Genomic DNA, 23,897 nt, shown 5'->3' on the forward strand with positions numbered 1-23,897 from the left:
CAGTCAAATCTGGGAGATAACGAGATGCTCGCTGAGGGTCATCCACGTGATGTTTATTTTTTTGGAATATTGCGGATCTTAGTTTATTACAATTATTTTACAATGCGTTGCTTTTCGCTATATTCAGCAATACGGCGACGACGCCATTCTCTATAACTGGTCCTGTTGTTATTAATTTGGAGGGGATATCAGATATATTGTTGAGATTTTTATATCAGCGTTGTTTTGTGCGCCTTCGCTAGATGAATAATAAGCACCCTTGCACCCGACATAAATAGATATTATAATCATAATAACAAAGGCGCGACACATGAGTACCGTTAGCAGTGTGGCTCACGATCCATGCTTTTGATTGAGATCATATTTTTGCAAGCTCCTTCCTGCAGCTTACATTTCGTGTCATATTTTGCCAATTCAGCACTTGGGAGTAATGTGTGGTCACCACGTTGCCACCAACGAGGAAGGACACGGAGCCAAATAATGTGAACACCATTTCTGGACAATTAGAAGAGGTGAGTACTTAAATCCTGTTGAGACCGGTATTAGTATGACTAAAAAAATAATATTTGCGGAGTTGATCATGCAGACAGAGCCAGGTTATTGTTTGTGTTGTATAGCCGTTTTTATCACACATGCATGCACTGTCACCACGGTGGAATGAGCTTCACGTCGCTCCCACTTTCAGAGGATGTTTAAAATGTGCTGGCTCAAGTGACACCTGTCATCCATGTTGCTTTCCCTTCTGAAAAGCCCCTATCCCTTCACTCTGTCGGGGTTAGGGATCAAGTTGGATTGTGGTAAGGCCAAGGAGAGATAAGACTGGGGTTGTGGGGAAAGGTAGAGTTCAGGGAAAGGTTACAGCAAACGCATCTACACCAACAATCCAATTCAAAGCTGCTTTTCAAAGTTCTATAAAAGTACTATGATGCTTGTTTTTTTAAGAAGACTATTACTATTCACATGGAGGAAAAATCAGGAAAGAGACTATTCAGCCCTCTTATGAGGGCATGATGTGGGGGGTGGGCTACATTGCACATTGATGTAGTCAGAACGAAAAACGCAGTTATGAACAATGTGTGCAAAACTAAGATGGGCGGGAATTGGGTAGAAAGAAAGGGGAGGGGATGTGAGAATGTGAGAAGCTGTTTACTAGTTTGGCCTGCCTTGCCGAATCTCTCGTGAGCTTCCAAGTTTTTTTTTTTGTTTTTTTTTTTTGTTTTTTTACTAATTTTATCAAATAGCCGTGCATACCTTTTAGGCATCTTCATGGAGTATTTTGAGCGTTAAAACAAACAAAAAATATATGACCTGCTGCAGATGCGTCCTGGATCTGGCTGCTACTTAGCGTGGTTTGCGTGGCCCCCACACGCACACACACACACATATACACACACACCTTCCCTCCCTATTTAAATGTATGTCTTGAGATTTTGTGATGTGTATTTGTTTATGCTCATGCAAGTTTTTTCCCCAGGCTTTTCCTATAGCACTCGTTTTTTTTCCCTCCTCATCCCTTGTGTTTCTTCTATCTTATCTATAATCTCGGAGTGCTGCGCAATGACTGCATACCAACAGGCTTTTCGGTTCAGTATTCCCCTGTTGGTCATTGTTTTTGTGTGTCTTTTGGATGGTTTGAGCTTGTTTAATTGAATATCGTTGCCTTGTACAGTGGACCCCCGCCAAATGAAATTAATCCGTTCCAGAGTTGGGATCGTAAAGTGAAATTGTCTTATGGCGAGCAATCCAAACCTATGCGAGTTAGCCAATGGGTATAGAATCTCAGGTAAAAACAGCAAACTAAAAAAAAGGCAACAAATTGTTCCATCTTTAAATATTTGTAGCTATTACTGTGTATTGTGTGTTGCATTTGTATTACACATCGCTTCTGTGAGGGAGCTAAAGCAGCCAATATCACCATAAATCTAGTAGTAATAGAGTAGTAGAACATTTGTCAGTTTGTGAGAGCAGGAAGTAGGGAACAAAGCTGGCCTGAGTAATGTGTGAAATGTGTTTTTGATTATTGAGACCACAAGTACTTCAGTTGTGGGCTCTGACTGCTGCTTTTCAAGTTGGTGAAAGTAGGAAGCTTAAAAATTGTCATAAGAACTTACGGATTGATGGAGAACAAAAAATATATGAAGGTCTTATTTGCGTTCGGTATATAGCATACTGGGTGTGTAGTTATGACCTTAAATGGAATGAGTAATTGATGTAAACTCTTGAGTGGGTGTGGGTGAGCTGTAGGCCATGCTCCAAAAACGGCTCTTAATGGTGTGGTTGAAAATTTTCTACTACTAACCACAATCCAACACAAACTTGAACCAAGAGAATAATGTTGCAGATTGCTATTGTTTCGTTCTTCTTTCTTTCTGCATTGTGATGACTTTTGTGGCTTTGCTGCAGGCTCGCTTATGCGTCTAGTGTTCTCCTTTATTGCAGGGGCCAGTGAAACCGCCGTCATGTTGACGCTCTATCATTCACTTTCATTTACTGCTCGTGAAGGCAGAGGAAAACATAGAGATCCTCTGCAGTCCCTGGGGACCCAAAGTGCTGAGGTCATAGTTCTCAATTGCCTCCAAATGGCTTCACCCAGAGAAAGCACCTGCCTTGCGTGGCTCTGCACTAAATCATTTAGAGGATTTAAAAGAGTTGTGGACAACTTCCTAGGAGGGGATGGTATATTCAGTAGTTGAAAAGTGGTGCCTACGTCGCTGTTAGAAATGATACAACATAAGGTGTTTTCAGTGCTGTTATTTCTGGGCAGTTCAGCAAGCAGTTATCCCCAAAAGATTAGATTAAGCCAGTGCTGACTACTGACTACAAATAACATTATTACCGATAAAAGCTAGCCTTTTAGCATGCAAAATAACAATGCAGGATGTTAATTGGTATGCATTATGGCCATGTTGACCTTTCATTTTTTTTTGTATTCACAAAAATGCCAATCAAATGGCAAAACACATGAGCCCTTGACCTTCGCTGAACTGAGGTTGTTTTACATAATGGCTATGTCTGCTAATGTTTTGTGCAACTTTGGTAGCACCACTCCCTACTTCAAAAAGTTTGAGCAATATGAAGGACAATTTAACATAAAGCGACTCAAATATGTTTGTCTGTCTGTATGGCCGTTATTATTTTAACATTAATGAACATGTGTTTTTGTCTTTTCTCTTTTTCCCAAACAATTTCCCACTACTCCTGCAACGGCAGTTGAAGGACAGAGGAAGAAGCCTACACTGACGGGGAAGGATTAAAAAAAAAAAACATCTGAAAAAAGGACAGCTTCTACCTCATTGTTACCCCCTTCCCCTTTCCCTCCTCCTTCCCTATCCCACTCCCTTTCCTATATTCTTCTTAGGTTGCACATTTGTTACTGTTTGAACTTGGACTGCCCTGAAGTTAAAATGGATCAGAAGACTCACGGGACAACACCATCTCCACTTCCCTCAGGTTTACCCTCTGGGGAGCAGGAGAAAGAGGGAGGGGTTGGAAAGAAAGAAGATGAGGAGGAAAAGAAGAGGGACAAAGAGAAAGAAGCTTCTACTCTGTCTGACGGCACAGGAACAGGTACTCAAGGTGGTGGTGGGGACCAGTCACAGTTTTCCATCAAGGAGAGCAGCCTATCCGAGGGCAATGTCAAGCTAAAGATTGGTCTTCAAGCAAAGCGCATGAAAAAACCTCCTAAGATCTTGGAGAATTATGTATGCAGACCAGCCTTCAGGGCTACTATAAGGAATACAGGACGGGGAGGAGGTGGCGCCCGGGGAAATCGAGCAGGGAATACCAATGATGGGCCAGGTAGCCAGAGCCAGAGTCCTTCTCGTGTCAGGGAAAAGGAGAAGGAGCAGAGTCCGAGTGTCAACAGACCAGTGTCATTATCCTCATCAAACCCATCTTCTAAAGTTCCTACACCTCCTCCGACTGGACTTCCACCAACCAGCACATCTGCTTTGGCTCCTTCTCAAGTAAATGGGAGTCCGCCAGTAAAACGGGTAAGTGTTATATGGAATGGCTGCTGGATTGCTATACTGCCTGTGCATTTATATGTCCTATGTTTATATACAGTGTTTGTGTATACAGAGTTTTATTACAAATTTGGAAAAGTTGCACATGTGAAATTGTAGAGTTTGCATGCATTTTTAAAGTCTGGTTTCGATTGAGTTTATTCAGTAGTTTGGCTTTCTTTGGTGCAAGTAATTTAATGGGTACGTCACCTAATTTGCCTTTGTTGCCATCAACTCTTGTTCCCCCATCCCCCACCGCGGAATGACCTCTCTCACAGGATGACCTCTTTCCACAGCACACCCTTTTTGTCCCCAATCTGACCCTAATAAGTGTTAGTGACTAGATGCACCTTTTCCATGTCCCCTTAGCCTGTCAGTTGAAGTTGTTTGACAGGTTTTTTTTTAGTCTGTCATTTTTAGAAAACAATGAAAATGATTTTATTATACTACACAAAAACAGTGGCAAATTTCTATTTCTTCATTTAAAATCAAACTGTCAAACAAAATGTAGTAATTTTTATGTTAATTCTTTTGAAGGGCCCACCAAAGATGGAATGTCTGTCTGACGCAGACACAAAAGCAGCTGCTGCCACTTCTGAACGGCCCCTGAATCTACATCGTTCTCTTCCGGACAGCAAACTTCATTCTTCTGGGAAGAAAACACCAACACAACAAAACCCTCGGACATCAGCACCATCTTCACCATTGCCTGCTTCTAAAGAACCTAGCTCTGAAGTTGTTAAACCGCCACAATACACATACAGCAATGAAAGCCAGAAAGATAAAGACAAGGCTGTTCAAAGCTGGGGAGCACCAACAGTCACTGAAAAACTTGCTCAACTCATAGCCACCTGCCCACCATCAAAGACCACAAAGCCTGTTAAACCTGCTAAGACTGACCCTGCTCTTTCCCACTCAAGCTCAGGTTTTATGACACCTACTGCTAAGCAGCGAGACAGGGCTATGGCCAATAGAAATACCTATTCACGAATGGTTCACCTTTCTCCCCCACTACCAGTGTCGCGGCCACCTGGTCGGCCCTACGGGTCTAGGAATAAAGACATTGCTGTGGAAAACTCACCCACCTCAACACCAACAAGGAAAGAAGACACAGATGGGTCTATAAAACCTAGTAGCAGCAGTATTACCATGAATAGCACTAACAGCAGTAGTCGCAGCAGCAGTCCAGCACTCACATATGGCAATAACAGACTGCCGTCCCTTTCAAAGGACAGTAACAATGAAAACATTAACGGTAGCGTTCCTAAACTTCAGTCTCGTCCGGTTCACTACTCATCCCACAGCCCAGGATTGTCATCTTGTCCTGTTTCATCCTCTCCTACCAGCTTAGCTGAGCAGAGAACTTTGAGCCACATGGGCTCACCTGCTGCCTCACAAGCAGAGCATATAGGAGACACCCAGGTTTCTGCGGAGGAAGGCACTGCAAGTCCGAGACAAAGTGGCCCCAGAGATTTGAACAATTGCGGTCCTCCAACAGGAACAGCAAAACCCGAAGGAAAAGACAAGGGAGCTAGCTGTCAATCATTGCGAGTTGAGAGTGACAAAAGCTCAAGTCCATCTAAGCTCAGTCCCAATAGCGATAGTAGTCGTGTTGGTCGGATCAGCAGTCCTGTAGAACCTGTAAGGCCGAGGCCATCTTCTTCCCCTGAGCCAGACGGTGACGACAGTCCTCAGACACCCCTCAGGGATGATTCTCAGGATTCATCCATTGATTCTGCGACAGAGCAGGACAGTAAACCTCTTAAAAAACGTAGAGGAAGGAAGCCCCGCTGGGGCCGTGCTATGAACAGTTTACATCATCAAACAGCTGGCCTCGACAGTCCCTTTGACCAGAGCAAAATGGCCTTGCCTTTATCTTCCATTTTGGAAACGGCAAATCCGGTTAAGAGACCTGTGGGGAGACCTCCCAATCCAGATAAAATGAAACCAAATACTTTGCCACAAAGTTCGGTGTCACGTCTCTTCAGCTCATCAACCCAGACAAAAAAGAGGGGAAGGCCAAAGTCCAAGATGCCAAGGCTTGATGTCCCATCCCGCGGGCGCACCCATAGCAAATTGGTTACATCTAAGGTTTATTCGACTTTTTTGAAATCCAAAGAAGAGCAAGACCCTCCAGTGCTTCATCCAGAGGTTGACTTAAACCCTCCTAAACCTACACCTCGAAAACGTGGACGCCCCAAGCGTCTCCCACCTCACTTACCTGAAGATAGTCAGCCTCCCACCTTGGCTCCTGAGGCAGGAGACGTTGGCGAAAAACGATATCACAGCAAAGGAAATGGTCAGCTCATTATGAAAACAATCATTGGCAAGATCAATAAGATGAAAAGTGTGAAACGTAAGCGTATTCTCAGTCAAATTCTTTTAGGACCAAGAAAAGAAGACCCCCCCAAAGTTCCTCCAAGTTCTGTGGTTGGACCTGGGGAACCTGCAACTCATTCTTTGTCCTCCCTTGCTGCTTCTCTTGGGGGTAAACTTGGACCACAAATTAATGTTAGCAAAAAAGGCACAATATATATGGGAAAGCGGAGAGGGCGTAAACCAAAAACAATAGTCACTGCTTCAACAGCACCACCAGAACCTTTCTTGTCCCCCAGCACTACTTCTCCGCATCACCACCACTCTCAGCAACAGCACCAGCATTCTTCCGCAGAAGTGTTTCCTTCACCCTCTCTTTCGCACTCTAGTGGGGGGCATAGTCCCATCAGTGATGCCAGCTTCGTTGAGCCAGGCTCAGTGCACTTTTCTGGTCACCCTCACTATTCAAACCATAGTCATAACACATTTGCGTTCCCTCCCCCGACATTTTCAGCTCCAAATCTTCGCAGTCCAGTCCTTGGCTCTTCTTTAACTATGGCCACATCAACCTCTCAGAAAAAGTCGTCGTTCCGTGGGTACCACCACCCTCACTATAGGCAGCACTACCACTATCACAAACTTTCCCCTCCTCGGCCACTCCATCCCACCTCTCCCGCCCCACTCAGTGAGCTGAAAGAAGCCACTCCATCTCCAGTAAGTGAGTCCCACAGTGAGGAGACGGTACCCAGCGACAGTGGTATAGGCACAGACAACAACAGCACCTCTGACCGTGGTGAGAAAGCTGCAGGAGCTGGGGCTTTGGTTGGAATGGGCATGTCAGCCGGACTAAGTAGTGGATTATTAATGCCTGGCGTCATTGGTTCATCTATGAGTCCAGGAATGGGACTTAACTCTAGAGGCAAGCGACGCCATCCGGCTGTACTTGTGGACCATCCCTCACCTTCTCCCTCACCACATATGGCAAGGTTATCGCCTGATCCACGGAGAACTCACCCAGAAGCTCCTTCTACCTCCATAATGGGTCACAAGGAAAAACATAAACATAAGTGTAAACGCCGCAGCCATGGGTGCCCAGGCTATGAAAAGCTGAAGAGACAGAAAAGAAAACGCAAGAAGAAATACCTGCAGCTCCGCTCTCGGCGGATCGATCCCAACTTTCTTGCTGAACTGGATGAGATTGTCATAAGGATGAGTGAAATTCGCATTGCGCATCGTACCACTGGACACCGTCTTGGTGGTGGTGTAAGCATAGGAGCAGGGGCAAATAGAATGCCAGGAGTGGCCAACCGTGCCAGCGGCATAGGTGGTAGCAGCGGGCCTCCTCCTCATCATTACATTCACAGAGATCTCTTACCCACAATTTTCAGGGTTAATTTTGGCAGCTTCTATTCCCACCCTGCTTATTCTTGTGATCCATTGCACTATGTTCGTAAACCAGACATGAAAAAGAAACGGGGACGACCACCAAAACTCAGGGAGTCCATGTCAGAAGTTCCTTTTGTGCCAGGGCTTGGATTCCCTCTCTCCGGCGGAGGCTTCTACCATCCATCCTACAGTGTTCCTTATTCCTCAGGACCGCTGGGCTTGGGATACTATAGGGGCTATCCTCCAGCTAGTGCTCTGTATCCTCATCCCCACCACCAGTCTCCCCACACTGCCTCGTCTCACCACTCTCATCATTCACCAAGTTTTCCCCCTCCTCCCCCCACATCGTACATGCATCATCACCACCCCTCGCATCTCCTGTTGAACCCTTCGAAATTCCACAAAAAAAAACACAAGCTGCTCAGGCAGGAGTACCTAGGGGGACGGTCTCCTGTTCTTTACCCACCCATGTCCTCTGAGCTGTCTTTCAACTGGCACCACAAACACAAACATAGACACAAACACAGAGAGCGATGTGCTGACGAGGGCCGAGAAGAAGAAGAAGCAGTGGATGCATCTGTGAATCGTTGTGGGCCAGGGCTGCCTGACAGTGGAGTTGGTGGCTTGAGAATGGCAGAGTCTTTGCAGCGATGCCGCTTTGGCCGGAGTACGCCCAGCAACAGTGCTGGCAAGCAAGGCGTCTCTATAGCCAATTCACCTTCTTCTTCGTCATCCTCTTCTGCGGACAGGTACAAGCGTAAAGAAAACTCCTTATCCTGTCTCGGACCCTCCAGGCTAGCTCTGGGGAGCAGCTCCAAAAGCCAGCACCCAACGGAGTCCTGGTTCAGGATGAGCACCCCTGACGCTGACTACTCTAAGCTTTCTCGTCGTCATGTGTTACCTGGTCGGGGGCCCTTCTTAGATGGACGGTCAGTAGAACCACCTGGCTGTTCTGACAGTGAGGAAGAGGGACCTCTTACACCCACCGAAGATTTGGAGACAAGAGGACATGATACTCCAAACCTTACAAATCTCTTTGCCTCTGCCCTCACTCGTACTAACTTGAGAGGGTGCAGAAACAGAAAGAATGAGACAAAGCCAGAGAATACAGGCTTCACCCGTATGGACCGGACAATAAGGAAAGAACGCTCAATATCAGCCGAGAGAAGAGATTTAGGTAAGTCAAATTGTGATAGTTTGACGAATGAATCAATGACTTATTGAATTAAACCTTCCTTAGCTAATATGTGAACACAAATCACCAACTGAAAAGCTGTTTTCCAAGACAAAATTAATCCATTTAGATTATAATCATCCAGACATGCAAATTTGGCAATTTAAACAATTAATTTTTGAGTCTGAATGTGTTCAACACAATTGTCTGCATATAATATAGGATATGGCAAGCGTGATCATTTTTAAAATCAGTCTTTTGAAAAGAGCGTTGTTTATTTACTCACATCTGCTCACGCACGCAATATTCTTGTTAAATGGAGGTGTCAAATTGGAAATTTGTTCAACTGAGACTTTAAGAAAACCTGTCCTAGTTTAACATGCTGTGTTCAAACAATATTTGTTGGCAAATGCAGGTTGCATGTTTACATATGTAAACACCAATGATGTCTGGAAATATTTCTTTTTTGAATATTATCTATAATGCTGGCAAACTCTTGGGTGACCATCAACCTATACAAGTCCTTGATGTCTAGTGTAAAAGTGAAGATGCTTTACATTCCTAATTTTGATGTAATCGCACCAGCGAATTCTGTGACCCAAATTCTATTTGACATTGTTAAATGTTAATTAGCCCAAAATAGCTTTGATGCCAGCATGAGAATATTGCAGCTGGTGAGCTTTATAGGTTATCACACTTGGAGTATATCTTGCATTGCAATTGGTTTAAATAGCAATGATACATGGGGATTTGTTTTAGACCTTGTTTGACTGCAAAACAAGGTCAAATCATATCTGCTTGGTGTATTTACACCAGAGGTCTTCAATCCTGGTACTCCACGGCAGGTCTCCTGCATGTTTTGTTTGTCTCCTGGCTGCAAGACATCTGATTCAAACAATCAGCAACAGCTTACTTATAAAATCTGAATTCGGTTTTCAAGACCTGAATACGGACAAAATAAAGATCGGTGTTTTGTCTTAACATCTTTTTTCAGTCACTTAAATGAATAACTTCAATGATCGTAAAAGCCGTTGAATGAAAGATTTTGCTTTAACAGCAGTAACACAAATCGCGGTAGGAAAACTTACAAAATCTATGTTTTCAGTCTAATGAGATTATCAGTGGTAAACTCGCTCAGTGAAAAGAAACTTTATAACAAAATTCAATGTCAAAAATATGTACCAGTGGCAAGGCAGAAAAGCAGACACTCTCTGCTAGCGAAACGCTTAAGTGAAGGGCAATCGACCATTGCCAACAGCCTCTTAAAACAGCCACACTCTTCTAATTCTTGCCCACTTCCTTTTCTTTGTGACCATACACATCTCCCTTGACAATCGCACCATGGTTTTGTGGTTCAATGAAAGATAGACAGTTCAGTATATTGTGCCTATGTGTAGCCCGCCTCAAAAGCTAATAAAATTGCAGTCTTTCCATTGCCACTATTTGATAGATGCCTGAGCTCTTGCTTGGTGTGTGGCTTAGAGTCCCCAACTGTAATTTTTTTCACAATGGCCCCCTTCAGCCTCGTTGCCGTATGTGCGGCGGCCCCAGAAGCATTTCTGGCCTCAAAACGTTGTTCCTGGAGAGACGTGTTTTTGAAAGACTGTAACATAATCTTTGCACACACTCTCTGACATTTGGTAGTGCTTAGTAGTGGTTATGGGCTTGGCGAAAATGCTGCGCATAATGACTGCACCGAAAATGTGGATGACCGCTGTTGATGTAGCATTTCTGCCAAGACCCATCTGACTGAAGGGGTGGAGTATTTTCTTTACAAGCTATTTTTATCTTACATTTATGTTGAAGGACCATAATATGAGACCTCGTCCATTTGTTTTGCATACCTATCATCACCAGAGTTTAGCTATTGTTGTAGTGATAAAAACAGGGCCTCAGTAATGGGTTAACTTGATCATACTGGCAGTAAAAAGTAAAGAACTTTATTTTTATTTGGGAGTTGTATGTATGCCTTGTATGTGTTTACGTGTCCTTGAATGCAATTGCAATTGAGATGTGGAAATAAGGGGCCTCGAAGTGAAAATGACCCTGTTCTAACTTCAAACCAAGACAGGGTAATCCTGGATTAGAATCAGGATTTGGGGTCATTTGGTGGTCAGGGAATGGACTCTTGGTAAATGAGGGCTCAAAGGGTGGGAACTAACAAGGCAAATAATGTGTACATTGTCCATTTAACACAAGTGGTGTCTGATTGTTTTTGTTTTTTGTTTGTTTTTTTTAATGAAAAAAACAAGACTAGTTATAGTAATAAATGGCGTTCCAAGGTCTCAAAAAATTGCGCCCATATTCGTTTCTTCATTAGACCCCCCAGGAATATGGTAGATAGAAATGTACCTCAATTTAGGTCAGGTGTCCCAGGCAAGAATGGGATCCAAGACAAGCCTGAATAACACATTAATTGAAAGAAGCTAAAAAAAAAAAAATCAAGGTCAGGCGTCAGAGCGTTAAAAAAAACTGTAGTTGAACCCACTATGGGTTTTGAATAAATACACTCTTTAAAAGCTTCGCATGAGAAACACAGAATCACAGCAAACACATTACATGTACATTACATTACATGTACAGTATATTCAGACCATTTATTTTTGTATGTTTCTTAACAAGGGCCTGCAAGTATCCAGACAAGAGGTGGCCTCCTCTCAACTTCAAATGGGCCTGAAATATCCCTGCACCACCGAAAACAGCTCCATCACCAGTCTCCCATGTTTTACTCCCATGGCTCAGCATCTTCTTCCTGCCTGTCGCCCTCCCAGGACTGTTTCCTTGATGTCTCCCTGCCCCATCAGTCCCATCGATCACAGCAATCCAAGCACAGCCTTCACCATGTCAACAAAATCTTGCGTGCTAAGAAGCTGCAGAGGCAAGCCCGTACAGGAAACAATATGGTGAAAAAGAGGGGCCCTGGGCGTCCTCGCAAGCACCCATTACCTTCACCGTCGCCCTCCCCACCCCCTGCTGTTGAATTAAATCAAACCAGGCACAGAATGGGAGACCGGGCAACAGGAGGCAGAATTTGGGATGGTGATACAGTCAAAGATACCATTGAGGCGGTTGTGAAAGACCAGCGTAGTAGAGGACAGAAAAGGAAACACTGGGAGAGAGAGGAAGGGGAGGACGAAGAGGAAGGGGAGGTAGAGGACACTGTAGAGGAATTGCCGGAGAGAGAAAATGTGGGCAACCTGGTGGCAAGGTCCAGACCAGGATCTGGAAGGTGCTGGCTTGCTCAGGATGAGATCAGTCTATTTCCTGGGTGAGTATATTATAAACACAGAATATGAAAGGTCTCTACACCCATGGTCAAATGTGGGGCTTTAAAAAAAAAAAAAAAAAGACCAATAAATCATTTCAGAACAACGAAATTGCTGATCTTGACGATTACGTTCATGTATTTTCTCTTCAGTTGCACAGGTTATCAGTCACATTAAAGGTGGAAAAAGTTTTGAAATGACAAATATTAGTCTCATTTTTGGATCACAGAAAAAAAACTGAAATTTGAAGAGCAGTTAATAGTTTTTATATCCACTTATGGTGAAAATCCAAGTGTCATGGAATGTATTGCTTCTGTATGTTGGAACGTGTAATTTTTTTTTCATAATCAACCAAATTATGGTTCTTTTTTAGCTCGGTGGAAAGTACGCCCGATGGCCACCAGTCTCCACAACGCCAAGACACTGTCCTAAGGGAGCAAACATCAGCCATTCCCATAACCAGCCCACGGGAAAAGAGACCAGCCAGACCTCCAAAGAAAAAGTTCCAGAAGGCTGGCCTTTACTCTGATGTCTTCAAGACTGAGGAGTAAGATATTTTGTCTGTTGCTCGTGAAAATCTTTTAATTGAACATCATAAACAGAGACAATTTTTATGCTATTGCTTGTAGCCCCCGCAGTCAGCTTCTGCAACTCAAGAAAGAGAAGCTTGAGTATATACCTGGAGAACATGATTATGGATTGTTTCCAGCTCCAATTCATGTTGGTGAGTCACTATGCTATTTATATTTTCTCATGTCATGTAATAGGCTTGATAAGTGTATCCAATTTTAGCAACGTCACTTTTGTATGTCTTTTTCTGGAGCCATTGTCCCTTTTTCTGCTGTAATAAGCAAGGAAGTTGTATATCAACTTTCCTATGAACGGCATAGATCACACATGATAGCACAGGCAAAAATATTTATTGCATTGATAAGAAATGCATGTTTGTTTTTGAAGTGGAGCTCATATTGGTGAACCCCTTTACTTTTAACTAAGCCAGCTAACAAAGCTAACTCGAACTTGAGTGATGTATAGTTCTTGTCAACACACGAGGTTAGTTGGTTGACTGTGAATATAAAGCGCATGTTAGTGTTCAACATCGCAGTTTTTGTAATTAAATCACACATTGCTGCCTTGTTTGGTGAATGTATGGTTTCCATTTTGGTGAATGTATGGTTTCCATTACCTGCTCTCTTGTACATTTGTAAGCCCTTAAGACAACAAATGACAAACTACCTTTTAATATTTCTTAAAGCCGTATTTTACTTATGTGATATTTCAGGAAAATACCTGAGACAGAAGCGCATTGATTTCCAATTGCCTTACGACATACTATGGCTGTGGAAACACGATCAGGTGATTAATCATGAGCATCACACTAAGTATTTCATTTCAGTTTGACTTGTAGCGTTTCATTTGCTCTATCGTGTGTTTTTTGTTTCAGCTGTACAAAAGGCCTGATGTCCCTCTTTACAAAAAGATCAGATCAAGTAGGTGTCCAACATTGCTTGTTCTACTGTTCTGACTAGAATTTCATTTTAACATTTACTGTTGTATTGATTCAATTGATACTGTCTCCGATGTTGACTGGCCTTATATAACGTCTTTACCTGCCAATGTAAAAAGCAATCTTTCTTATGTTACAGATGTGTATGTTGATGTAAAGCCTTTCTCTGGGTATGAAACAACTACATGCAACTGTAAAATTCCTGAGAATCGCACCGAAAAAGGTTGCCTGGATGATTGCCTCAACAGGTAAAGTGAAATTTTGACAATGATGCCAAAGTCATTTTTCATGTCAAGGATCTATCATGATAATGCTGCATTTAGTAAAACAATTAGGCATTGACCTGTGTTTGCACAACGGCTCATTTCTCAGGATGAGCTTTGCGGAGTGCTCTCCTAGCACTTGTCCATGCCACGAGTATTGTGACAACCAGCATATCCAGAGGCATGAATGGGTTCAGTGTCTGGAGCGATTCCGCGCGGAGGGCAAGGGCTGGGGCATCCGCACCAAGGAGAGTCTCCGCTCAGGGCAGTTCATTATTGAGTACCTGGGAGAAGTGGTCAGCGAACACGAGTTCAGGTGAACTGCCATGGCCGTCTTCTGGCAAATACATTTTTGCTGGTGGTCAAGTGTAAAAGAACTCCTACATGTTGATCTCTTTTGCTTCTACATCATTATGTTGCAGGAGTCGAATGATGCAGCAGTACTTTGCTCACAGTGGCCACTACTGTCTGAACCTAGATAGTGGCATGGTAATTGACAGCTACAGAATGGGCAATGAGGCACGCTTTATCAACCACAGCTGTGAGCCCAACTGTGAGATGCAGAAATGGTAAGTGTCGTTGAGGAATGAAATAATTTACAGAGAAAATGGCTGCTGTTACGATGTAAAGTTTTAACTATCATTTTATCATCAACTATCATTTATTTATTTTTAATAGGTATTACTGGCCAGTTACTGAAGCTTAAGCCTTTTCTGTCACTGTGCTGGGCCAGTCTTCACTTGCCACAAGTATCATTATCGCTTAAGGAGGTTTAGGAGTAACTAGACACTGAGCAAGGGAGAGTACGAGAGGACAAAGAAGCCTTGATAACCATTAAAGCTGGCTTAAATGTAAAGTTGCAAATGAGAAAATGAGTGCTGAAGTAATAAACTTCAATTGTCATCATGGGAACCGTTTAACTGCAGGGGACCAACAGTCGACTAAATTTGCAAGAATGTAGATGAATAGGAAAAAGAATACAGTATTCAGCTATGCAGTAGTGCTAAAGATGCAAAACACTTATATATTCACAATGTCCATTGGGGGCAAATCCTACTTTTCCGACTTCACTTATTGTGGACATTCCAATCCCCATTAACCTTGAAAACAGGGAACACCATTTTCAAGCAAGCCTTAAGTCAAGACATATACATATATTGAAGTGATTTTTCCCTGATCAACTCAAAAAATAATGTTTATATCTTTAATACATTCAAGTAGAGATTTTTTTGTTAAGTAGTGTGCATTTTACAACATTGAAAAGTTGACTGAAGTTTGAATCTCCTCCTCCCACTTGGACTATCTTAGTGTCTGGGGAGCGAGTGGTTGCATGTGGTGTGCATGTGTGTGTAATAAAGTGTCACTTGACTAAAAATCTGGATGACGCAGGACTTTTAAGTTCTCAAGAACCATCAATATTATCATAGAGGGGAGTTTGCTCGCAGCTGTGCCTAAGTTACTACTGTGTTGTCCAGAGAGTTCTCTTTTCCTACACTATTGCCCAGTTTGAATTGTCATTCAATGTAGACACGTTTGAAACTCAAAAAGAAGCCTTTGCGTCAACAAAATGGAGCTTTCCACTAAACCCAGTGTCAACATATCTCTCAATTGAATATTTTTTCAGATGGTTCAGTAAATGGTCATGGACCGCTTGGTTTAACTTCATACCATATTTGCTGTAGCTAATTTCTAAAATGTCCTTGAGCTTTATGGTATGTTACAGTGTGTAATTATGTGGCTATTTATGAGGAGGGCGCGCTCACTCAGTCCTTATGACTTGCAGGTCAGTCAATGGGGTGTACAGAATTGGTCTCTTTGCTCTCAAGGACATCAGCAGCGGCACTGAACTCACCTATGACTACAACTTCCATTCCTTTAACACGGAGGAGCAGGTGACTGATAACTCACCATAAGAAACTCTAATAAACACATGTTCATGTTCAATTGTTTAATGTGACACTGACACAGATAAAACAAAACGTTTTTTTATTGCCCACCTTATTTTTTGCTCAATTATGGAATGTAGTCTGCTCGGGGAAGTGAACAAAATAAGAATTTCACTGTGTTGTATTACTATGGATATGACAAAAATCTTTGACATGCCTCATATCTGTGCAGTTTATTTCATATTTCTATTGTTTTTTTTTCCTTCTCACAGCAAGTGTGTAAGTGTGGCTCAGAGAGTTGCCGAGGTATCATTGGCGGGAAAAGCCAGCGTATCAATGGATTGCCTGGCAAGGCAGCTGGTAGCCGTCGACTGGGTCGACTCAAGGAGAAACGGAAATCCAAACACCAGCTCAAAAAACGAGTGAGTGATCGTTTGTATTATCTGTTATCTGATTTCAGAAAATATACATTCAGTAAAATTTCTTAGTTGCCTGATTTTTTTTTTTTTTTGATGAAAAAGTCAGGCAAAATTAATTAGCTTGTTAATTTTTTATATACACAGTCATTTATGGAAATGATCAGAGGAACAACAATGACATGATCATTGAGAAATGACAATTGTCTTTATTTTCAGGAGGAAGAATCAAGTGACAGCAACAAGTTTTACCCTCACCTCATGAAACCCATGTCAAACAGAGAAAGGTACAACACACACTTTGTCCTTGTAAAACTACCGCCGATCAAGTGAGGGCAACTTGCAGTGGATCTCACTACAGGTTTCTGTCTTCTGCCCTCTCCTCAACCATTAGGAATTTTGTGCTCAAGCATCGAGTGTTCCTCCTGAGGAACTGGGAAAAAATGAGGGAGAAACAGGAGTTGCTCAAACGAGAAGGTGAACGAGAGAGAGACCCCGCTAACCTCTCCATGTATACCCGCTGGGGAGGAGTCATCCGTGATGATGGCAACATCAAGTCAGGCGAGTGTGTTTAATTTTAAATACTTTGACAATGTTTTGTACAGTCGTATTAGGTAGAATGTAAAGCTAATACGTGAGCCTTTTTCTCCCCTTTAGATGTTTTCCTCACACAGTTTTCAGCCCTGCAGACGTCGCGCTCAGTGCGTACGCGGAGGCTTGCTGCTGCTGAAGAAAATACAGAAGTTACACGCACAGCTCGCCTTGCACATATTTTCAAGGAGATTTGTGACATGATTACCAGCTACAAAGGTTGGTAACAATTTGACTTTTTTTTAATATCTTTTTTTGTTGTTAATAGCCTAACTTGCGTATGTATTGTGAAGCAAAGAAAGGTTCCACAAAGCTTTTTGAGCATGTAGACAACAGTTTGCATCAGAATTTGTCCGTCACAAATTCAGCATTTTATAAAGATTTCTTATCTGCTTCTACTACCTCAGATTCGTCCAGCCAGACACTTGCTGCTCCGCTGTTGAACCTCCCGTCACGGAAAAGGTAAGAAAATGTGAACCCATTTGTTAAAAATAAAAGAAATAAATCCATTACAGTGTGAATTTTTATTTTTGTCAACAACTTTGAAAAGACGTGCTAATTTCTTATTTTTGGTCTGTTATTGCATGATTAGAAACAGCCATTATTATGAGAAGGTGGCGGACCCTCTGGATTTGAGCACTATTGAGAAACAAATCCTCACGGGCCATTACAAGACCGTTGAAGCATTCGACACTGACATGCTCAAAGTGTTCCGCAATGCTGAGGTAAGCAGGTGTCCCATTATGTGCCCCAATGAATGTATCCTTAGCAATGAAAAATATGAACAGAGTACGTGACAGTGGCCTCGTGCTATAAAGTTGTGGATGAACATTAGAAGGAAATATGTTGCTGTTAGGTATGACCTTTCCGTAACCTCAAACTAGTTTGGGGACTGTCAGAACTCTACAACTGCAGGTAGAGCTTAGAGAAGACATTTCCAACTAGGCAACAATAAATTAGAGAAAAAAAACGGATACATAGATGTTTTGTGCAATTCTGTTTGCTTCACTAAAGGTTTTGGGTGCCTGTTGCTTTACTTGTTACGCTGTACTAGAATTGTGAGATTTTGTGGCTTATCACAACATATTTTCCCCATGAATGCCTTGTTTACAGAAATATTACGGTAGGAAGTCATCAATCGGCAGGGATGTGTGCCGGCTGCGGAAAGCTTACTACAGTGCGCGAAACGAGGCTGCCGTGCAGATCGATGAGATAATGGGCGAGACCGCTAGCGAGGCTGACAGCTCTGACTCCCTGGAGCGTGACCGGGGCCACCTTCATGGAGCGGCCGGATCCCATGACAAGGATGATGATGTTATCCGTTGCATCTGTGGGATGTACAAGGATGAAGGCTTGATGATCCAGTGTGAGAAGTGCATGGTAAGGAGCTGGGAATACAAGAAAAATCCTTATTACTTAAGTTGATTTTCTTTGTTACCGCGCCTTTTTTGTGAACCGATGTTCCACCGTGTTTCTCCTTCGTGTCATGGGAACACATTTGTTTTTGTTCAAGGTGTGGCAGCACTTTGACTGCATGCGACTGGAGGCTGAAGTGGAACACTACCTGTGTGAGCAGTGTGAGCCGAGGCCAATAGACACGGTATGTCTGCTTCGTTTGAATGGATTTCAAAGCATCATCCAGAGTCTGCGTCACATTTCTTGACTTGGACTTTAAAACGTATGTTGTATTTGTTGTTTTATGTTAAAAGGAAGTTCCCATGATACCTCAACCTAGCTACGCCCAGACTGGCTCTGTCTACTACATCTGCCTCCTAAGAGATGAGCTGCTTCTACACCAAGGTATTGATAACAGCAACCTTATAGTCAGGAAGTATCTGTGGTCAGAAGCTGCTTTCCTTAATGCTCTGAAATACTTTACAGACGTAATACTTTTTCGGAAATTATACAGTTTACTGCAACGTTGTTGAACATGTGTTTACAGGAGACTGTGTGTACCTGATGAGAGACAGCAGACGCACATCTGAGGGCCAGCCCATCAGACAGTCTTACCGCCTCCTGACTCACATCAACCGAGACAAACTTGACATCTTTCGGATCGAGAAACTCTGGAAGAATGAAAAGTAAATCCGTTAAATCACCTTCCTTATGCTTGCAGTGGGGGAAATGCAGAATTTGGGTCTGTTGCTACTAACAGCTGCTTGTGTTAGCTGAGGTTGTTACAGCATTATTTTCGGCTGATTGAATTAAGTGTGGGAAGGTATGCAGCCGAGTGCTTCAGTTAGAGGACACGGAAATGTGTAATTTGTCTACCATGAGGGTCATCGTTATTATTATGAAAGTTCTTAACCATTCATGTCGCATTTGTGTAACATTGTGACTCTCTCGCAACCTTGAAGGGGTGAGCGGTTTGCTTTTGGCCACCACTACTTCCGTCCTCACGAGACGCACCATTCACCATCACGCCGGTTCTACCAGAACGAGTTATTTCGCATGCCACTCTATGAGATCATCCCTCTTGAAGCAGTGGTGGGACCCTGCTGTGTTCTCGATCTCTACACCTACTGCAAAGGTGAGAAAATGCTTTGTTGTTTCTGAAAGTAGTGAACATGTCTTGACTGATACACTTGATTGTCTTCCAAAAGGACGACCGAAAGGGGTAAAAGAGCCAGATGTGTACATCTGCGACTACCGCTTGGACAAGTCAGCTCATCTTTTCTACAAGATCCATCGTAACCGCTATCCAGTGTGTACCAAGCCATACGCCTTCAACCATTTCCCCAAGCGGCTGACACCTAAGAGAGACTTCTCGGTAAGAAGGATGGCCTTCAATGCTGATACAGATAAACTATATATAGAAAAAAAATCAGGAGCAAAATTTGTTGGCAGGCTTGTGAGGTTAGCATTGGTTCCTTCACAGTTTTGTTTGTAACCGTAGCCCTAATGAGGACAAGTACGATTATGTTTGCATTATTGATGTAGTACTATTTACTAATTGGCCGCGTACCAATACAAGGTATTGTCTCAGGCGTCGTTTCAAGGTATCAATAGTCCCGACAATGGTCAATACCGTCTAGTCACAGTTTTTTGCTAAGAGATACCTATTAAGATGCAATTCCTAAAAGTACATGCATAGAAATAAGTGGTGCAATGGATCATTTTGCACAAGAAATGTGAGGGCTGCATGTCAAAGGGAGGTGGTGAGAACCCTCCCGAAGCATAAAGGTCACATGCATGGAAGCAAAAAAAAACAAATTCCATCAATGCATTAAATGTTAATTACAAATGTCTAAACCATGCAGTGCAGTATACAAAATGATGTTCGGATGAATGGCTTTTACACACAACCGAAGTTTTTCTAAGGACGGGAAAAACAACGTCAAATCTCATGTAAAGTGTTTGTATGTTTGTAGCCTCACTACGTACCTGACAACTACAAGAGGAACGGGGGCCGCTCAGCATGGAAAAGTGAGCGTTCTAAAGGATCCGAAGGCTGCGAGGACGACGGCTCATCGTGCGAACGAGCCGACGACTTCCCACCTGAGGTTGAAGACAGGAGATCGGAGGAGGACCTGGATGCGACTATAGGCGGTCCTGAACTTTTACCAGGCAAGCCTCCAAGAGTAGAAACGACAGATGATGTAGAGGAAGCGGGGTGTGAAGCGGAAGCGCCTGAGGCAGAGGAGCAAAAGGAGCAGGAGGAGGGATCCACGGAGAGGATCGGCGAGTTGCTTGAGCAGCCGTCCTCGTCGGCCTGCTCGCCGCTTCACCACGCCGCAGTGGGCAGGAGGGAGGCCCAAAGAGAGCGGCTCAACAAGATTCTTTTGGATCTGCTGCATAGAACACCCAGCAAGAATGGTGAGGGACCAGAAGCATGGTATTAACTAACCCTAAGTAGCAGAAATTGGATTATGGGTCTGATCTCCGGAAACTACTAAACATTTTCATTTTCAACAAACAGAATTATGTTTAGAGTGACACACAACCACGTGCTTTCCATTGTGATTTTTAATAATTGATAACATCAGAAAGCAATGTAATCATTTGTTTGTGTGTGTGCTTTTTTAATACCTACATTAATGAAACTTTTGCATTGATTCCCAAAACACAACACTTTGTTCAATGTGATTTGTCTGCAGGAACCACTGAAGAAGACTTTGCTGACAAAGCATGGCCCAAATCGGATTGAGGAGCTAACGTGTTTAATTTGCATTCAGTTATAAGGAACAACACAGTTTAGCAGGGAGCCTTCATTTTGCAAAGACTAACCACCCTTCCCAAAATGATACCCGAATCCCACCCGTCTCCAAAAGTCATAATATTTTCCGGAACATTCCCCTCGGCAAACGTGCGGCAGTGAGCACTTTGCGGACTAACGTTCTAGAGCAATTTGACCTCACCTTTCAGCTATTTCTTTCAACGTTCCTAAGCGTCCCCTTTTTGTGTTCTTCCAACAGCCGTAGATGTCACTTATCTCCTGGACGAGGGTGCAGGGCGGCGCCTACGGCGACGGACACTTGGATTCGGTGATTTTGTTGGCAGAAAGTAACGTTTCAGCATGCCGGGAAAACCGACTTGCCTTTCACCTTCTAAAACCACGGGAGACGATCAGAAAGAAAACCAGTCTAGTTAGCTATCCAAAACCCTTCCAGACCGTAATGGATCTTCTACGTTACCTCTTCCGGGACTTTAGCATCTCAACTCTCGAGATGGTGGAGGGGGTTTGGAAGCACCGACTTGATGTCAGTATCTTTTCAAGGAGTGGTTTTAAGATGGACGAAAAGGCCACACGTCAACTGAGATGACACGCTTGGGTACTGAGTAGCACACTGACTAAAAGAAGACTGTTCCTCACTCAGTGCAGATGAGAATGCTGGACCACCGCTCTCCCTTGTGGGACCACGCTGCGTCCGTCGTCAGTGCTTCAAATGAGGGCGGGTATGTGCTAGAATTTTTGGAGTGGTAGTTAACTAGTAGAGGTGCAAGATGCTGCTCGTAAGAAGAAAAAAAAAGGGTGGGTAGATTGCACTTTTGGTACCATGGATATAGTTCCTTCTCTGTGTAATGTATCCGTATTGAAAACACACTAAAAGAGTACTTGATGATGCAGTGTGGGGGAAAAAAAAGCGAGTCTATTATCTTTTAACTGTTATACTGTAGTCAGCCTACTCATGTACAGTAGACACAGACTAGGCCTGCTTGTTTTTAAAGGGAGGGAGAGAAGACTGCGTGAGCGCTTTTTTTTTTTTTGGTCACAGTGTATTGTTGAGGTTTTGATTTTTCAGTTTTCCCCCCTTCCTGACAGTCAGCTTTTCACATGATGGATTCACCAGCTTACCTAAATCAGGTGGGAGGGACACTGGCTGGAACTGTAACGCCTTACTCAGCTGTTCTCTCTGACTGCCTGTTTTTGAGTGTGTGCTCGCACATACTTTTGTGTACCTATAGTCAACACAATTTCCTCACAATTTCCTCTTTTTTTTTTTAAGAAAAAAAAAACTAGAAAAAAAACAAGGGCTTAATGGCAATTAACAGTTTTAAGAAAACTATGGAAAACAATGCTTAACATGAAATGTATCGTGATGGTCATATTTTCTTATATTCTGTGAGACAAGTGTATACTGTACATTGGGAGAGGAATGAACTTTCGTCTTTTTGTTCCTTGTTGCCATGGAGAATGTTTGAAAAGAATTAGTGATATTTGATGATATTTCCCCCCTCAAATGCCTATCTGCGAAAAAGGGACAAGCTAAGGTGTCCCAATGTTGTAAACTGACAAAGAATCCATTAAAATGATACTGAGGATGGAGAATGCTAACGGTTTTGCTGTACAGTGCCAAATTATGTAAATATACATGCTTTACATTAAGGTTTCTCCTAAAGCAATATCTTGAAAATTTGTTTTGTTTATTGTAATGTACAGGACTCAGCCCTAAATGTATCGCGGTTATTATGATAATGCTAATATTTTAATTTCTTTGTATTGCTGTTCTAAAGACACTTAAACTTCAAAAAAACTTTTTTTTTTTTTATTGTCCTTTATCTTACCATAACCTCCCTGACAACAGAAGCATACGTTACTTTTTGTTGCCTCGGAATCAAGTTCATGTAAATTTTGTGCATGGGCGAGAAGAATGTCAAATCGAGCATAAGAAGGCATTGGGGCGCAGCAGTGACATAGCAACACCCTTGCCACTGAATATTGTTAATAATATTGCTTTTATAAATGAGGGGTGTACACCTTATTTGTGTTTTTTTTGTTGCAAAGTGTTGAACACTAAAAAAGCTAGCCAACATAAAAATGTTATAATATTTTTGAGCAGTGATTAAAAACAAAAAAATGATCGTGTAAAACCATTATCATGTTCCTGCTATTTTAGACTTTGTTTTTTCTTTCCAAATAGGAAACGGTTCCGTTTTGTGATAGCGGTCATTGTATGATGCTTGTACTTGTATTTGTGTGTTTTCTGTGATTTCTTTAGTTGTTTTTAGACAATCACAATATAAGATGCAAGCATTGTAAATGGCTGATTGGCTGACATTTTGTGACGTGTACAGTTTGTCAAAAACCTCTCCCACTCGTTAAAAGTTTGTAATTATGATTCTTAAGTCATGAAAAATATGCTGTTGGTTTTTACTTTTTGTTTTATATTTGTTTATTTTGTTTTTGTTTTTTTTTTAATAAAAAAGCACTACATTATTGTGAATACTCTGTATGCTGTAGTATTTTTTGTGTATTTTGCTGAAAGAAGTTGTGAGCATTCGTACAAGTTGCTTATGTAGTTAAAGTTGCGTTTACTGAGGATATTCAGAGGTAAATAGCCCCAATATTTCTTCATTCATAATCATTCCGTAAGATGGAATCAATAGTCATCAATGACTAGACAAACAAAATTCAGTCGCATTTTCTAATACTAAATATTAAATTCTTCCGTTAAATATTCTGTGGTGCAGTGTTATATTGCAGTCTAAATTAATGATGAAAAAATATTGCATGCATTCTTTTTGAAGGAAACATTCAAGAACAAACAAAACACATTGAGCAGAGAAAAATTTATTTTGGGGAATGTGGTTTGCAGCAGTGGAAAATTACACAGTATAATAAATAAATCTCGCAATAGTAATTGTTT

At 42.4% G+C, this 23,897-nt stretch overlaps 1 protein-coding gene across 2 annotated transcripts; it reads left to right on the forward strand.

Annotated features, from left to right (window-relative positions):
* Positions 1-3,333: 3,333 nt before the first annotated feature.
* ash1l (ASH1 like histone lysine methyltransferase) lies at positions 3,334-23,474 on the forward strand. 2 transcript variants are annotated; one of them, XM_088404915.1, is made up of 25 exons: positions 3,334-3,992; positions 4,542-8,883; positions 11,503-12,148; positions 12,520-12,693; positions 12,776-12,870; positions 13,429-13,502; positions 13,591-13,636; positions 13,793-13,901; positions 14,026-14,232; positions 14,339-14,485; positions 15,700-15,808; positions 16,075-16,224; positions 16,438-16,505; positions 16,613-16,779; positions 16,876-17,028; positions 17,217-17,271; positions 17,402-17,534; positions 17,923-18,189; positions 18,323-18,409; positions 18,519-18,609; positions 18,752-18,890; positions 19,167-19,339; positions 19,413-19,579; positions 20,181-20,625; positions 20,907-23,474. In XM_088404915.1, the coding sequence occupies exons 1-25, from the start codon at positions 3,405-3,407 to the stop codon at positions 20,954-20,956; spliced, it is 8,682 nt and encodes a 2,893-aa protein (XP_088261041.1). In that variant the 5' UTR covers positions 3,334-3,404; the 3' UTR covers positions 20,957-23,474. The 2 variants fall into 2 exon arrangements, with proteins under 2 accessions (XP_088261041.1, XP_088261040.1); XM_088404914.1 differs by having other exon boundaries at positions 3,337-3,992; positions 21,225-23,474.
* Positions 23,475-23,897: the final 423 nt, after the last annotated feature.

Source organism: Hippichthys cyanospilos, chromosome 21 (genome assembly GCF_059441005.1).
Source record: "Hippichthys cyanospilos isolate Australia breed blue-spotted pipefish chromosome 21, RoL_Hcya_1.0, whole genome shotgun sequence".
NCBI classification, from domain to species: domain Eukaryota; kingdom Metazoa; phylum Chordata; class Actinopteri; order Syngnathiformes; family Syngnathidae; genus Hippichthys; species Hippichthys cyanospilos.

What these genes read in the sequence shown, in the direction of transcription:
- ash1l (XM_088404914.1), top strand. Translation starts at nt 3,405, where the DNA reads ATGGATCAGAAGACTCACGGGACAACACCATCTCCACTTCCCTCAGGT. An exon ending in CCTTTAACACGGAGGAGCAG is followed by an intron (nt 15,809 to 16,074) that starts GTGACTGATAAC and finishes TCCTTCTCACAG; the next exon opens with CAAGTGTGTAAGTGTGGCTC. An exon ending in AACACCAGCTCAAAAAACGA is followed by an intron (nt 16,225 to 16,437) that starts GTGAGTGATCGT and finishes CTTTATTTTCAG; the next exon opens with GAGGAAGAATCAAGTGACAG.